This window comes from Centrocercus urophasianus, unplaced genomic scaffold (genome assembly GCF_019232065.1).
Source record: "Centrocercus urophasianus isolate 14NV4802_14NV808 unplaced genomic scaffold, USGS_Curo_1.0 seq_11, whole genome shotgun sequence".
Classification (NCBI taxonomy): Eukaryota; Metazoa; Chordata; class Aves; order Galliformes; family Phasianidae; genus Centrocercus; species Centrocercus urophasianus.
The window spans coordinates 32,483,995-32,499,459 of record NW_024884253.1 but is presented as its reverse complement, the minus strand read 5'-3'; the positions used below and the strand labels follow the sequence as shown (position 1 = coordinate 32,499,459).

The window sequence follows — 15,465 nt, the reverse complement described above, 5'->3', positions numbered from 1 at the left end:
GTCCGGGAAGGTGAGCAGCTGGCGGCGTTCTGGGGGACGAAGGGCTCCCTGCCGCCGGGCCGGGCCGTTCTGACTCCGTGGCGCTGCGGGGCGCGGAGTTGGAGCCGGGCGCTGCTGCGCGTCAGGTGGCACCTGGTTGGGGCTCCGCGTACCCGCGAGGGCTGTGATTGCCGGGAGGGTAGTTGGGGTAACGTGCGAAGGCTGCGGCCGTTCTGACAGCTCGCCTGCTTGTCTTCACACTGCTGAGAACGTGTCTTCTGCAGCAGCTCTTAGAAATACTGAGCTGCTCCGCTTATGTCCCGCTAACGGGTCCTGAGGGATCCTGTGAGTATCGCAGGGCTGCTGCTATATAACGCCCTTCGTGTGCTCACAGCCTCGCTCAGGGATGAGGCTGACTCTGTAAGACTGCTGGTATTTCATTCCTTCATTCTTTTAATACATTAAAAAGACAAGGTGTTCCTGCAGTTGCTCTTGTGGTTTTTCACTCTAGAGGTTTAAATATAGTTCTGATAGTTTTTTTTCTTTTTCAAGTGCAAACCTGCACATCGATGTCTCTAATGACTGCAATACCAACTAATTACGAAGAGGGGAGGTGTATGAGGAGGAGTGCTTTCCCAAAGACACTTGAGAGTTCAGGAAAAAATGTTTCGAGCTTTTGGAAGGCATTTTGGAAAGTTCCCTGTTAATGTTGTCAGGGCAGACTCCGTGCGTGGCATTTCCAATAACTGAAAGGTAGGGAGCAGCCCCCTTTATTCCTCTGAAGACATTTAGAGGTGGTTGTTTGGGTCAGAAATACACATGTTGAACTTCACGAGCAGTGTTGTTTTACCATCGTGACACTTCAAAGCTGAAGCATCCGCTATGGTTATGGGGTGATGATGAATTGCCTTAAAATTGTTTTCCAACCTTAATTTCCCCCTTTGATTGTAAATTACAGCCTCACCACATCTGACATTACTGCACCGAGCTCTGTTATACATGCATAAAACAGTGTGCTATGAGTCTGTGCATTCACACAATTAGAGCACCTTAATGCTCTGTGCAGTTCCAGAACGCATGGGGTCAGTGTGTGTGTTTACTTGTAGGAGTGTGTAAACTGTTCTTGCAAAAAGGGTGCAAATTGCTGGGGGTAGTTGCACTCACAGCATGAGGAATCAATGGTGGTGAACTGGCTGTGTAATTTAGATAGTGCTAAAAGCTCTTTCTCTGATGTCTTTCAATATTCTGCTGCTTAAACTGTTGCCTTTTCCCCATCCCACAGCTGCATGATTCTGGGCAGTTGTGAGCTCTGCTCAGAACCATGGCTCGGGTTTGCTTCCTTCATTATTCTGTAAATCCTGATACACTCTGTTGTGGGGATGTTTTGCCAATTTTAGTATGTGAACTCCAGTAATTTTCTTTGTGCTGAATGCACAGTAACAACATAAATCTTAAACAGAGGTGAATCCGGATCTATTCATGTAGCAAAATGGGAACAGCTGGGGACTTCTGTTCAAGGTCATGGAAAAAAAAAAGAAAAAAAAAACCAACAGAGGGCAGTACATCTGGAACTGAAATTTGGGTTTCTCCAGCTTAATCTGCTGTGAAAGGGGCGACGTAAGGCTGGGATTATTTGCTGTGTGTTTACTGAAGCCTGACTGCCCTCTTACGTAGAACCGAACAAGTTGCAAGCGGCTGGTATCGGTGTGTGCCACACTTCTGGGAAGCAGCTCGTGGTGCTGCAGCTGCACCTTCTGCTCTGCACTGTCCTTAGGCATCTGCCCTTAGCTGTAATTGGACCCGGTGTGTAGGAAGGCTGAGGAAGCATGCCAAAAATGTGCAGGTAGCATGTGCAATGCAAGCTTGGGTCTTGCTTGGGCTGCTCCTGCTGTAAGTCAGTCACCATCTGAGATGCTGTGACCTTTCTGCTGTAGACACAGATTGAATTAGTATATATACCCACGTGTGGATTAGAAGCCATCTTTTATTGGTGGCAGTTGTGCTTAGGCCCATTTTATTACTCAGGTATTGCTTACCACAGCAAAGAATCTGCATTCTGTTATGTAATAAACAGGAATGCATACAGATACTATTTTCTATGTAGAACGTGTATTTTATGTATCAATCACTGTATATTTACAAAGGTAAAGATAAGTATGTATTTGTATGTGTAAGGTATGTCTGTTAACTTACTGGAGCTTATTCTGGGAGGTGGGCTAGAGAGAAGGGATGTTCTTTACTGCAGCAGGGAGATGGGATGTAGTAGAGACTGAAGAAAGAAGTTACTGCTTTCAATCCCTTGGTTCAGTTTTCAGTTCACTGCTTCTTTCTACTTGTAGAAAAGAATAGCAAGTAGAATTGGACTTTGCCCAAGTGGCTGTGGAGTAGTGGTTTGCTCTTCACGCTGGTGCTACTGAGGATTTTTAACAAGCAAGGTAGGTGGTGGGTGTGTAAATAGTGATCAGCCTTTCTTTCCTTCATACCAATGGCTGATTTAAAAGAGGGCTTGAAGATAAGACAGGGATTGGACAGAATGTTTTGGTTAGTGTTCTTTTTCATCACTTCTGATTTCTGGAGGTCTGTGCTGGTATCTAATGTTTTCATACCAAAATGGTATGCGTGTGGTATGTGAAAGAGTAGCCTGTGTGCAGCCTGTTTCCTTCAGAACTAGATTCTTCAACAGCTTCTAGGCATCCATCTCTCCTTAGAGAAGAACAGTGGTCTGTGTTTTGCTTTTGAATCTTTTGCGACTCCTACAGTCCCTGTCTTTCCTCCCCGTGATTCTGCATTGGACTGTGGATAGCCTGTATCTCATTTCCTGGTGGTGAATGGTTGGGTCACTCCTTTTCATCATAAAGAGCAGAGAACAAGTTGGCTTTCTCAAAATATTGTCATGTCCTGTGATATATCAAGGGATTTGGGGAGAAGGCTGTGAAGTGATGAAAAGTGTGCTGGAGATGGTGCTCTCTAAGAGGAGATCAAGTAATGTTTATAGCAAATAGTAGGACTCTCTCCTGTGTCTTTGTTCTGTTTCTCTTAAGTTTGTTCTGTGGCTGGAGTTGCACTCAGGTGGGATTTTCTGCAGCTGGTTTTACTTGTGACTCAGTCCTAGAGTAACTTTTTGCAGGTGGATTATTAGTGTGTAGGGCAAATGCCTGTTCTGTTTTGTAGGTGTGGGTATGGATCCTGGTGAGTCTTCCAATTATGCTTGCAGAAAGACTGGCTTTTGGTCTTTTTGACTGTTCTCTCTGCTTCCCTTCTATTACTTGTAGTGAATATAATAGTTGTTTTATTCCAGCCTTAGTCAGAAGCATTTAGGGCAATTTGACTACAGCTATGAAGGCAGCGAGTGCTTCCTAACCTAATTGTGGTAGAGGCTGAGTCATGAGCTTGGAGGGAGAGGGTATTTGGTTTTGCATTGATATAATCTTCAGGTTATTCTCATTTATGAAAAGAAAACAGTCTGATTAAATTTCAGAAATGTTTTATGATATGTTTGGAGCCTATCTTACATAGAATGGAGTTGAGAGGAGGTTGCTGTATGTCACAAACTCCTTAGTGTTTGCTTGTTGCATGTGACTGTAATGAGGTTTCACAAAGCGGTTTTTTGTGAGGCATTCAGAAAATTCTTCATTTGTGTGTCTAGAGCTATATACGTTCATATTGAGTCAGTTCTGCTATTGCCACGCTCTTGCTTCAACAGAGACAAGAGTCAGCTTGAAATTTGGCATTGTTGTGGCTTCCTACAGGAAACAGTGAAAATAAAGCTTGCTGCTGGACGGCCACAGTGGAGAGAATGGACGTGGAGCAGTTGGTTAGGCTTGAAATTTTGCCAGGAGAATGCGTGACTTCTGCTCTTCCCTTGTCTATCTGTCTGTGCCTTCCTGTGTTTCAGACCTCAATACTGCAGTGACTTGATGGTTCTAGTTCATCACAGTTGTTTTTAACAGCATTGGTTTCGGTGTTCATGTCCTGCATGATCTGCATGCTCTTTATCTAGTGCCCAAGTATGATTTTAGGGTATTTCTTTTACAGGCTGTTCTTTATTTTTTTAAAAAGCTTCTCCTCCTTTCTGCTTGTTGCCAGCAGAGGCAGGGTTTGCTTGTTCCTAGCTGCAGAAAAGCTGTAACCAGAGGCAGAGACTTCTCACCTGACAGCGTCTATTACATTTTCCCATATTTGACAACCTTCAAGACACTGCAGTTTGTGCTTTTGGAGTTGTGTGTGAGAATGCTGTCTCTTTGCTCCTTGTGACTTTCATGTAGTTATCGTGGCACTACTGGTTTTACCTACTACTAAAAATTCAGCATGGAGAAGGCTAAGGTAAATCTGTCCCTAGTTCTGCAGGCAGACCTGCAGTTCTGACGAGTTCTTCAGAGCTAGTGTGCTCACAACAAATAGAATTTAAAGAAAGCTCTGATATTCTGGACTGTAATGGCCTAACCAATAATGCATTTATTCCAGCCTTGGCAATTCCATGTAGCTTTGGTGACCCAGGCACAACTTAGAGGAGATTCCTCAGGGAAGGAAAAGAATCCCAGCTGGGGACCTTCCAGGTAGCTTAAAGAGACTCCAACACTGCAGTTTCAACTTGTCAGATGATTTATTTTTTTTCTCCCCCGCAAGATGAATAAACTCTTCCTGAATTAATGTGAGTGACACTTCCTCCTTTTGTTTCCCCTAGAACTTTGAGCTTCTGATCTGGAATACAGCTCAATCTGCTAAGTAATGTTCTTTGTGCTACAGCTTTTAATCCTTAGTAATACTTGTGTAGTGGTGGAACTGTGGCACCAGGAATCAAAGGTGAAAGGGATCAGAGAGATGCAGCCTGTATTGTGAGAGTGAATGCATGCTGTTAGGAATGAATGTGGGTTTACAAGAGGACAAAGACATTGAATGATATTAGTCAGGGAACTCTTAATTCTTGTTAAAGCTTTGCTGTTTTCTTTATGTGATGAGCAGGAAGGCAGTTCCTTGAGCTGTATCTGAAGTGGCTGAAGATTGACATAAGTGTTTAGTGAAGTGTAAGCTTAGCAAAATGCTGACTGAAAGCAGCACCCATTCCCTGTTTTAGAGGACCTCTTACTGGTGGAGAAGAGTACAGTTAACCTTTAGATCTTAAAAATAGTGTGGGGAAGTGGGTGTAGGATAGTCTTAAGGAAGTTCTAGTGTGAAAAGGGAACTGTACCTTGTTGTAATAAGGGTTTTAACAGGGCTTGCCAAAGGAATGGAGAAACCAAGTTGAAACTTTAGGTCAGTAACCGTGCTGTAGTCCAATAAAAAGGGGAAGGAGAAAAACTCAACTCTATAATTGCCAGATCAGTGAGGAACAGAACACTTGAACTGACTACAGATGTAACAAAAAGTCATTCTCTGGTTATGTTGCAGTATGGATGGTCTGTGACTCAGCTGTGATTACAGTAGTTTCAAACACTCCTTTTTGTTTAAAGTCATCAGAATGAACTTTCAAAATTACTTAATTTTAAATTACTACAGGAGGGATGATAATGTGCAAGTTTGACTCAGGGAGATGTTCTGGCTTCTGAGAACAAGAAAGTAGTCGACTGACTGTGATTAGCAGGGTATCGAGAACGTCTTTTCACTGAATTCCAGGGGCTTCAGCCTTCTTGCCAACATAAATATGGGTGTCTCTCTAATAGCAGAATTACCTCAAATTAGCTTGTGCTTTTGAAAGTTTATGGTATGCAATACAGTCCACTTTAATACCTCACTGTTTTAAGAAAACAGGGAGTTAAATGTTGAACTGGGCGCTCCTTTTTCCTCTGGGTGTTTTGAAGAGAACAGTAGCCTCCTCTTACTAAAATAAAATAAAAAAACCCAAACTTCTGTCATGTCTGTAGCTCTGACACGCAGTGTTCTAGAAGCTGAGCCGCACTCTCTGACAACGCACTTCAGATGGCTGTGCAGGGGCTGTAGGTATTTCAGTGGTGTTCTCCAGCACTCCTGAAGTTCCTGTCACTTGAAGTGTGGCCTGGTAAGCAATTGGCTTGTGCTCGCTGCCAGGTGGGCAGAGTATTCCTCTCTCTGTAGGGGAACATCCAGTTAGCACCGAATGCTCTGGTCTTTTGCCTTTCTTGAGTTCTGTAAGGAAATGAACTGCTTTGCTGATGGGAACGGGCGCCTTACTGCTCTGCTAAACGCAGACTGTGCCAGGTGTGCCCTCTGAAATTCACATGAAACAATTTTCTAATGTCATCTTTGATCCCTGATGTGATAATTAAATCCACTCAGTACATTCTGGCAAATCTGAAATGCCTTCTGGTACAGCCTCATGCAGTTGAAAATACGTAGTCTTGAAAGAAACCCTTCTGAACGTAATGTCAGTGGCTTTTCTCAGCTGATACCTAGTTGTTATTTCACTTGGTTCTGTCTTTATTCCTTCAAGTGGACCCCAAATCTAATTCCAGAATGCATAAAGGAGGCTTTTGTGTTGCACTCAAGTCCTCAGAGAACACAAATGATTTCAGTGAAATGACAAAGGACCAAAGGCATGAAAACTTGCAAAATCTTGTGCATGTCTGCGTACATGCGTAGTAAAGTGTATGTCCTGTGAGGAAAAGTTATTGTCACACAGGTTTTAGCACTTGGAGCCAAGTGTTCCTGGACTTAATTTTCTTTATGTTCACTTCAAGGTTACATGATGGAATTCACTCAAGGAGAGTTGCATATCTTAGATCAGTACCGTTGAAGATACCTTCTGATTGCAACACCCCAAGCACAGTACTGTCACGAATTTGCTGGAAGAACGCATACAATGGATCTCAAAGAAAGCTGCCCAAGTGTTAGCATTCCCAGCTCTGATGAACACAGAGAGAAGAAAAAAAGGTTTACTGTAAGTATGTGAGTTTAAGCATTGTAGGCAAATGTGTAGGTTATTACTACTTGGAAGTGTTACTTGTTTTCAATAGTGAGCTTGTTTCTATTTTGAACAGGTTTACAGAAATCTGTTCCCTTGCTCTTGTGAGTACTGGCCATAGTCCAGTGTGAGAAGCTGTGAATGTTTTACAGTGCTTAACTACTTTCTGCAAAAACAATTTGACTTTGCAAATTTCTGATACTCCCCCTCCACCCACCCCAAATAGCAATGTTTTCTCTTATAAAATAGGGAAGTTTTCAAATGTGAGTTTAACATCTTAGTGCCAAATCAAATGAAAATTTGGCATTCTTTGTGATTTATTTTTGACAAAAACATTCCTTTTGTAAAGGAATAAAATATGTTTATGAAACTGCCATTTTTTGTAGGTATCACATTTTGATATTTTGTGTGTAAAAGGAAAAAAAAATCATAAACCATCACATTTTTGAAAGACCAATTCTCAGTCTTCCTTCCTGTTTTCCGATTGTAATGCTTATGAGTTTTTTCCTATCCTGTTCTCATTTCCACCCCTTGTCGTTCCCCTCCCTTTCTTTTTTGGTCTCCCAGTTTAACCTTCTTTCTGGAAATAGTCTTCCCATCCTGTGGGGAGATTCTTGCAGATTGAAAAACAAAGTTTTGTGCACTTGTGTGTGTTTGTATACAAAGACAGCATAATAATCCTTCATTTAAAAAGCTCAAACTGTCTCATTGCTCTTGTGCAACTTCCTCTAAGCTTCCCTCTCTCTGAATTAGTCACTCTTCAGAAGTGGAGTGTAAATACACTTAGACTCAACTGCTGCCTGAATATAACAAAACAAAGATCTACTTAATTATTTGTCTTCCTTGACCCCCTCCTCCCCCTTTTCCTCAGAGAAGAATGATATTCAATCTTCAAGTATGTCAGAGCGTAATTTGAGGCATAAATGTGCTGGTAAAAGGAACAAGAGAACATTACTAATACTTTGAATGTGTGTGAAACTCAAATGAGCAAATAAAAATCAAAGCTGAAACTTGAGCAAAACAAGTTTGTTTTATTGCCTCAGCACTGACAGTCCTGCTGTTAAAAAGTCTCAGTGTGGTACAGCTGTGGAACATGCTGATATTTAGATTTCCATGTCACTTTACCTAAATATCTTTGTGACAGCCTTAGCTCAAAGGTACTTTATCTGGGCATGCCCTTTGGAAAGCGCTACCAGCAATAGTAGGAAACATCAGAAATTGGGTGTAGGGAGGAGGAGGAAAAAAAAATCCAGCCCAGCTTGTGCTGTGTGGAGGTGCCTTGTCTTGGCATTTTCTGCTTTCTGCATCAAGGAATAATGAGCAGTGTGACAGGGCTGCTTTCAGCAACCAAGCTTTTGACTACTGCCTTGTGTGTTGTAGGATTTGATGACAGAAGTGAGGGTCATGCTAAACTTTGTGGTAGGAACACTGAATTCCGGAGCATGTCTGTCAGTGCTTTCACTTTTGCCTCCTTTTTTGTAGCTGTGTTGTAATGACTGGAGCCTGTCAGGTCTGCTTTTGAACTGGACTGAGAGGGGTGGGGGGAACACTTAGTTCTGAGCAGCTTTGTGCTAGGTCATAGTTGACTGCTTCTCATGGCAATGTCTGTACGAATTCCCTAAGGAGGAAAAAAGCCTGAGGGTGAAAGAAAATGTTAAGTGACAAAGGCTAGGAAAGACTTTGAGTGACTACTTTGTATAAACTTTACTACTTCACTGATTACAGTATGTATCATTGCTGCTTCTATTAAAAGGCTATTCCAGAATCTTGCTGATCTGAATAGAAGTGATAAATTGTAGCTCAAACCTCCCTGTGGTTGGCTTCATGTTGGCTCAGAAAGGATGCAAGTATGAGCGTTGTCTAGCTCTCATACTTACTCTAACTGAAGCATTTTCAGAAACAATCATGTCTCTGTAGAATCCTTATTCAGATAAATAAGTCAAACTTCTCAGTTTTGTCTTTGGAAATGAGCTCTTGGTTCTTAATGAGCATCTGCATAACCTTTTAATTGAACGTTCAGGTTTTTTTTGATAAATACTACCTGTATTTGATATGTTTATTACCTTTGGGGTGTGAAGTGGGAAAGGGAGCTAATAATTTTACATTTGCTTTTTTTTATTTTTTATTTTTTTTATTTTTTTTATGTTCAGGCTATGGAGTTTTTCTGTTTCCACTTAATTTCTGGTAACCAGCTTCTTTTATATTCATTCTGGTTCACTGTCATGCCATTTTTCCTGAAGATTCAACATTCACTTTTTTTTTTTTTTTTTTGGGAAGTGGCAAAATACATATTTTGAGCCACACATAGGCCATGTTAACTGCTATTCTGTCCTTTATAGTGGCCTGCTTTCTTTTGCTTTTATCCTTGTGTTATTTAATGGCTAAGGCTTAATTGTATTTCCTGACCTCTTCTGTTGTCTCCTCCAGCCATAACACAGACTTGCTAAGAAATCATAATTTTTCTGATATAATCTGAGAAACTTTTCAGTTTTCAGTAACATGTAATAAGGTACAGCTTCTTGGAGGCTGTTTTCCATTTTTTTTTTTTTTATGTAATTTGTATAACTATAGTTAGTTTGCTTACTTTCCCAATGCTTCCTTTCTTCAAAGTGAAAGATGTATATCCTACCATTGTACATATTTTTAATACAAATTGCATATTCAGTCTAGCAGTGTAAGCTACCAAAACAGAATTGAAACCTTTTGATTTCAATGATTTCTTCCATGAGGAAATCATATTGAGAAATAGCTGGGTGTTGTCCAGTCTGGATCTGAGAAGACAGTTTGCAGTGATGGTTGTGATGGTGATGTTTTCAGGAGTTTTGTTTAGTCTTGTGGTTTTTTAGAATTTTTTTTATTTTTATTTCTTTTTTAAAGTATTACTTATCCACAGATTGCAGGGCTTGGATGGATCTTTTCCATTTTCTAGGAGCTGTTTAAAACAAGTTTTGCTTTAGGCTTAATTTAGTTAGTTTGAAAATGTTATTCTCTGAGCAACTCTGGATGGGTGGTGGCTGTTGTTTTTTGTTTTTTTTTCTTCTTCCCCTCTTGCCTTTCTAGAAGCAGTCAAGATAAGTGTAGCTGGTGGTAGTAGTAGAGCCCAGAGGTATGAAAACATGGGTTAACTGCTGATGCAGAACAGAAGGGAAGGAGGCCACCAGGGTATCAGCCCAGTTTTCTAGGTGAGGAATTAGCGGCCTGCTGCACTTGTTTCCTTGCTATGTCCCTCTTCTCCTTGAAGAAAAGGTGGGCTCTTTCTGGAAACACAAGAAGATGGGGATGGAAGATGAACTGCTTGCATAAGAAGGAAAGGGATATCAAGTAGGTGTATGAATCCAGGGATCCACAGTTTGCCTGGTTACTAGAGTCCTCTGATGTCATGGGATCTAAATTTTGCGTCAGGTTCCAGCTACTCGTCCCTTGACCCCAGACCTGTATTATGTAACCTGAACTGCATTTCAACAACAGCAACATTTTTTTTTTACTTTGAAGAACTCATAGAATCATAGAATGCTTTCAGTTGAATTTAGTATTGTCCAGATTCCCAACTGTCTGCAAGAATCCTAATTATAATATGCATTCAAGATGTTGGGAGGAATTGTTCTCTTTATACCTGTCATCCGTGTGCACTTTCTCCCCAAATTTCAATGAAGGCAATCTGCAGTGTTGGAATGCTTTACTTCCTTGATATTTGATATTAGCTTTTTTCTCTTTCAGGGCGCAGGTAAGCAAAAGTCGTTTCTGAAAACAGCCAGACTTTCTTGCTCTCCTAGTCCTTTGCATTGATGATTGGTGTTTGTGACTACTGTAAGAAATACATAGCTCAGCCAGTGTGTTTACACAACAAGTTTAACAAGCTGGCCTTATTTTCACCCAGGGATTAAATGTGGGAGGTTTTCTGAGACTTTGCTGTTGACGTTAACGTGTATTTATGTTATTGTAGGTTTACAAAGTGTTGGTCTCAGTTGGCAGAAATGAGTGGTTTGTCTTCAGACGGTATGCAGAGTTTGATAAACTCTACAATACGGTAAGCAAAAGGCGGGTTTTATGGCGTTGTGCCAGGATAACACAGGGTAACACTTGTTTCCAGTGCTAACTGTTCAGCTAATGCCCTCACTGAGGAGGACCTCATAACCTTAGGAGCCTGTTTAAAGAAAATGGTGTGGGTTTTTTTTTGTTTGTTTTTTGTTTTACTTTGATTTGTTTGAATTTTAAACTCAAAATTGGCTCCTTTGCCAAGGATCATTATGTTGCGAGGGAAATTTCCAATTAACCAATTGTCAAAGCATGCAAAGTGTGTATTTGTGTATGCAATTGGTAGGATGGTCACAGCCAAAGGATTGTAGCTGATGCTTTATGTGCAGGTGAGGACCAGTGACAAGTGCTGTCCTTCAGGGTCTGTCTTGGAACCAGTACTGTTCAGCATTTTTATCAATGGCATAGACAGTGAGATTGAATGTACTCTCAGCAAATTTGCTGATTCAAGCAGAGTGGTGCAGTTTGACACGATGGAAAGAGATGCCATCCAGAGAGACCAGGGCCGTCTTCGGAAGTGGGCCTTTGAGAACATAGTGAAATTCAACAAGGCCAAGTGTGAGGTGTGACGCTTGTCTGGGCAATCCTGTATTCAAAAATGGACTGAAAGAAGAACCCCTTGAGATAGCCCTTTCAAGGACTTGGGATCCGGTGGACAAAAAGCTGGACTTGATGCAGCAGTGTGCAGCCTGGAAGGCCAACTGTTTCCTGATTAGCAGATTATCCCCCCTCCATTCTGCCCTTGAGAGGCCCCCTCTGGAGTACTATGTCCAGGCCTGAATTTCCCAACACAGGAAAGATGTTGAGCTGTTGGATCAGGTCCAGAGGAGGCCCACTAAGATGATCAGAGGGCTGGAGCACCTCTCTTATGAAGAAAGGTTGGGAACTGGGCTCATTCAGTGTGGAGAAGAGAAGGCTCTGAGAGGACCACATTGTAGCCTTCCAGCACTTGAGGGGAGCTTATAGAGGGGAGAGAAACAAACTTTTTACATTGTCTGATAGAGACAGGACGAGAGAGAACAGTTTAAAACTAGAAGAGATGAGTTAATTGGGCTAGATAATTAGGAGGAAACTTTGTACTCAGAGGATGGTGAGGCACCAGAACAGGCTGCTCAGAGGAGCTGTGAATGTCCCATCCCTGGAGGCTTTCAAGGCCAGGTTGGATAGGGCCCTGAGCAGCCTGATCTGGTGGGTGCCAGCCCTGCCCATAGCAGGTAGGTTGTAACTAGATCATCTTTAATGTCCCTTCCAACCCAATCCATTCTGTGATTCTATAATTATGATTTTGATGGTAAAAATCACAGCAGAAGTCTAAGCGTGGTTTCATTTTATGTGTTATATTTCCAGCTAAAGAAGCAATTTCCCACTATGAACCTGAAGATTCCAGCTAAAAGAATATTTGGAGATAATTTTGATCCTGGCAAGTTATTATCTTGTTTCTTGTTTTGTCAATGTCTTTATTTGAGACTTGGTCTGTTGCAGCATACAGGAAGCTATCTTAGATGAGTATTGCAGCAATCCTCAAACCAGTGACTAAACCAAAGTTTAGTCATACTTGAGTAAAGAGCAGGAACTAGCGTGGGTAGGTATTCTTCCTTGTGATTTTGCACAAACTGTTGCTTAATGGCATGGTACCTGTTTTGTACTGAGTGCTACAGTTCTTCCCAGCCGGGTCATATTCAGGATTGTGAGAGATTCTAACTGTCAGACATAAAATCCAAATTACAGGCTCTTCTAAACATATGCCTATTAAACTTTATATTTGCTTTGTGTGACTTTTCTTCCTGCTAAAAATTTAAGTAACAAAGGAATTTATCCTTGAAGGCTTCTCAACTTCATATCTAAATGTGTTTTTTTGCACAGTTTAGATGAAAACGGAATTTTTCCTGTTGTTGTTACATTTCTGGAAGCCTGTGTGATAAGATCACTGTATGATCCAATTAGGACGGATTAGTCCCAATAAAGCTCACCCTGCCCACATCAGAATATTAATGGAAAATCACTTTTAAAAGTGCAGTGAATCAATGGAAGCAGCACCACGGGTGAATAAATACAAAGGCAAATGGGCACGCTAGGCCTCTGCTCTCTGTTCCTGATGGTCATTGAGAACCTCCTTCTACTGGCTTGTTGATTTGATCTAAGTTTGTGGTGTTACCTCCTCCTGTACCTGTTTGAAGGTTTAATATTCTTCTTTGCTGAATTACCAGTGGAACCAGATAGGCTGACCTTCTTGTCATGTGTTTGGTTGAAGAGTTCTTTCAAGCATCTTCATTTTTAGCAGTTACTGTCATCTGAACCTTGATGTGAAGCTTCCTTCTCTTATTTTTTTTTTTGTTAATTAAAATAATCCCATACAGTTACCCAGGTTTGCTTTCCTCTTAGGTTGGCTTCTTCTGAAGAAGACCTCTTTTTTTTTTATTTTGTCTTCTTTCATTTTCTCCTACCTTGGGACTTCAGAGCTGGCTGAAGACCTAGTAATATCATGCTTTCTGGTCTTCTGTGCAGCCACATGCACTATTGGATTTCTTGGATTCAGATTTAGGAAACTGGATTTAAAATGGGGGGCAGAGGGAAGACTAAAACTTCATTGAAATTATGTATGTAAAACACAGTCCTCAGACTTACTTTAAATTTTCATTGAGTGTTCTGTAATCCTGGAAACATGAGAAAGCAGTTCTTAAGATTTTTCTTGCTTCAGGGCAGGGTGATGCTCATATAAATAATTCTTGATCTTAACACTAATTTACTAAAACTTTGATGCAGTGTTTCTGTTTTCTTCTGAAATAAGGTGTGTTCTACAGCTTTAGAAAGGTATTTTAGTTTTGTCTGTCTGTTCTTGCATGTGCAATGTGGGCATTCAGCATTGCACTGGTGCATTGTAGTCATAAGCACAGTAGAGTGAAACTGAAAAATGCTTTTCCCAAGGTCTGCTAAAAATACCATCATCACATACGCTATCATCTAAAGCCTCATTTCTTATTATCATTTAGGTTATTTTAAAATTAATCCAATTGTAACTTTAAAAACAGAGTAGAGGGAAAGAATAGAAACCAGTCAGAATACAGAACAAAAAAAATGATGGCGTGTATGTGAGTAGATTTGCTGCAGATATTTTTTCTTCAGCAATGTGGGTAGGTTTCTAGCCTTACAGTGGCTGACTGCATTCAGCATCAGAAGTAGCTGATGCTGGTGACTCGCATAAGATCTTTATGCATGTTCATGCTCCTATTTTGGGGGATTGTTTAACGTCCTAATTCAGATTTAGGTGTTATGTTGCTGAAACAACGTATTGTTCTTAATAATTAAAATTCTCAAGTTTTTTTTGCAAGTATTTTAGGTAACCTGCTCATGGCAAAAAATGTCATTAGAATACCTTAGAAGTGTGTACACGTTGATTTTTAGAAGAAAGAGGCTTTTTGTGATTGATACAAGTGATGAAACACAAGGTTCTTCTGTTCTGTGCTTTTGTTTTCCTATTTCTTAAATCCCTCGCGTATCTTTCCATACTGCTTAAAAAAATCATAAAGGTTCTGAGGATTTGTTTATTTAACATTAGGGATTATGTCCAAGGTGGAAAGAAAAGTATTTTACCTGATTACTTTTAGTGGTTACATCTGAGCGCTTGCTAGATGGTTGTGCAACTTTCCCATTTTCATTTGTTATGGAAATATGCTGTTTGGTGAGACTGTTCATGTAAAAACACGATTTGTGTGATAGTTTTGCCTGTGGCTTTTTTCCAAGAGAAATCTGGGCCTGGGGGGCTCACCCATGCAAAGAAGGCTGCAGGAGGTTAGCACACTGCGGTTGCACATTGCTCTTGAAGTGCTTCAAAATCCACCTGTCCTGTCACACTTCAAAGTAGCATTACAGAGGAACTGAAATGTGTTCTCTCACCTCACCTGACTGTTCTTGTGATTTTCATGTGTTGAACGAATCCTGTTCTCACTTTGCTCTTTTTAACCGTTGTGCATCAAAATCTTCGAATATCTTCAACTTAAAAATAAGTTTCTTTTGTTAGCTGACTGATCGTTCCTAATAAATGTTTTTTTTTTTTCCAGATTTTATTAAACAGAGAAGAGCAGGACTGAATGAATTCATTCAAAACTTAGTTAGACAGCCAGAGCTATGCAACCAGTAAGTAGTTTCATTTCTGTTTTATAAGGGCTATGGCTATATTAAAAGTTGTGAGGTGTCAAATATAAAATTATGAATTAAGTACTTTTGACTAGAAAATTTATTTTACCTGTCAGAACTTCTAAATGTAATAAATTATCTTTAATATGGTTGTTTCTTAAAGAAAATACAGAGGCTGAAGAGCAGTATAAAATGTTTTTATTTTCTCGGAACTGATTTACAAATAGTCTTGCAATTAACTGAAATTAATTTAAGGGGTGCAGGTTAATTTGAGGGTTGCAGTTTACACACACTCTTCCTCTAGGGCAGGTGTTTGTTCTATTGATAGCTTGACTGTTTGAGAACTCTGTCACTTTCTACTTGCTGTCCTTGTAGGAGTGATTCCCTGTATCTTTTCTGGTCTTGTTTAACATCTGCAGTGGTGACCTGGATGAAGGGAT

At 40.6% G+C, this 15,465-nt stretch overlaps 1 protein-coding gene across 7 annotated transcripts in view; it reads left to right on the top strand.

The window, feature by feature from the left end:
• LOC122171932 (serine/threonine-protein kinase Sgk3) overlaps positions 1-15,465 on the top strand; it is a 55,498-nt gene that overhangs the window by 22,804 nt on the left and 17,229 nt on the right. For 4 of the 7 annotated variants that reach the window (XM_042839840.1, XM_042839839.1, XM_042839842.1 and 1 more), the window contains 4 exons: positions 6,633-6,832; positions 10,800-10,883; positions 12,239-12,311; positions 14,950-15,025. In XM_042839840.1, coding sequence (XP_042695774.1) covers positions 6,755-6,832; positions 10,800-10,883; positions 12,239-12,311; positions 14,950-15,025 — 311 coding nt within the window. In that variant the 5' untranslated portion in view covers positions 6,633-6,754. Of the gene's footprint in view, positions 1-582; positions 733-2,389; positions 2,415-6,632; positions 6,833-10,799; positions 10,884-12,238; positions 12,312-14,949; positions 15,026-15,465 lie in introns of those variants that run through there. The other 3 variants (XM_042839843.1, XM_042839844.1, XM_042839846.1) reach the window with 3 other exon arrangements.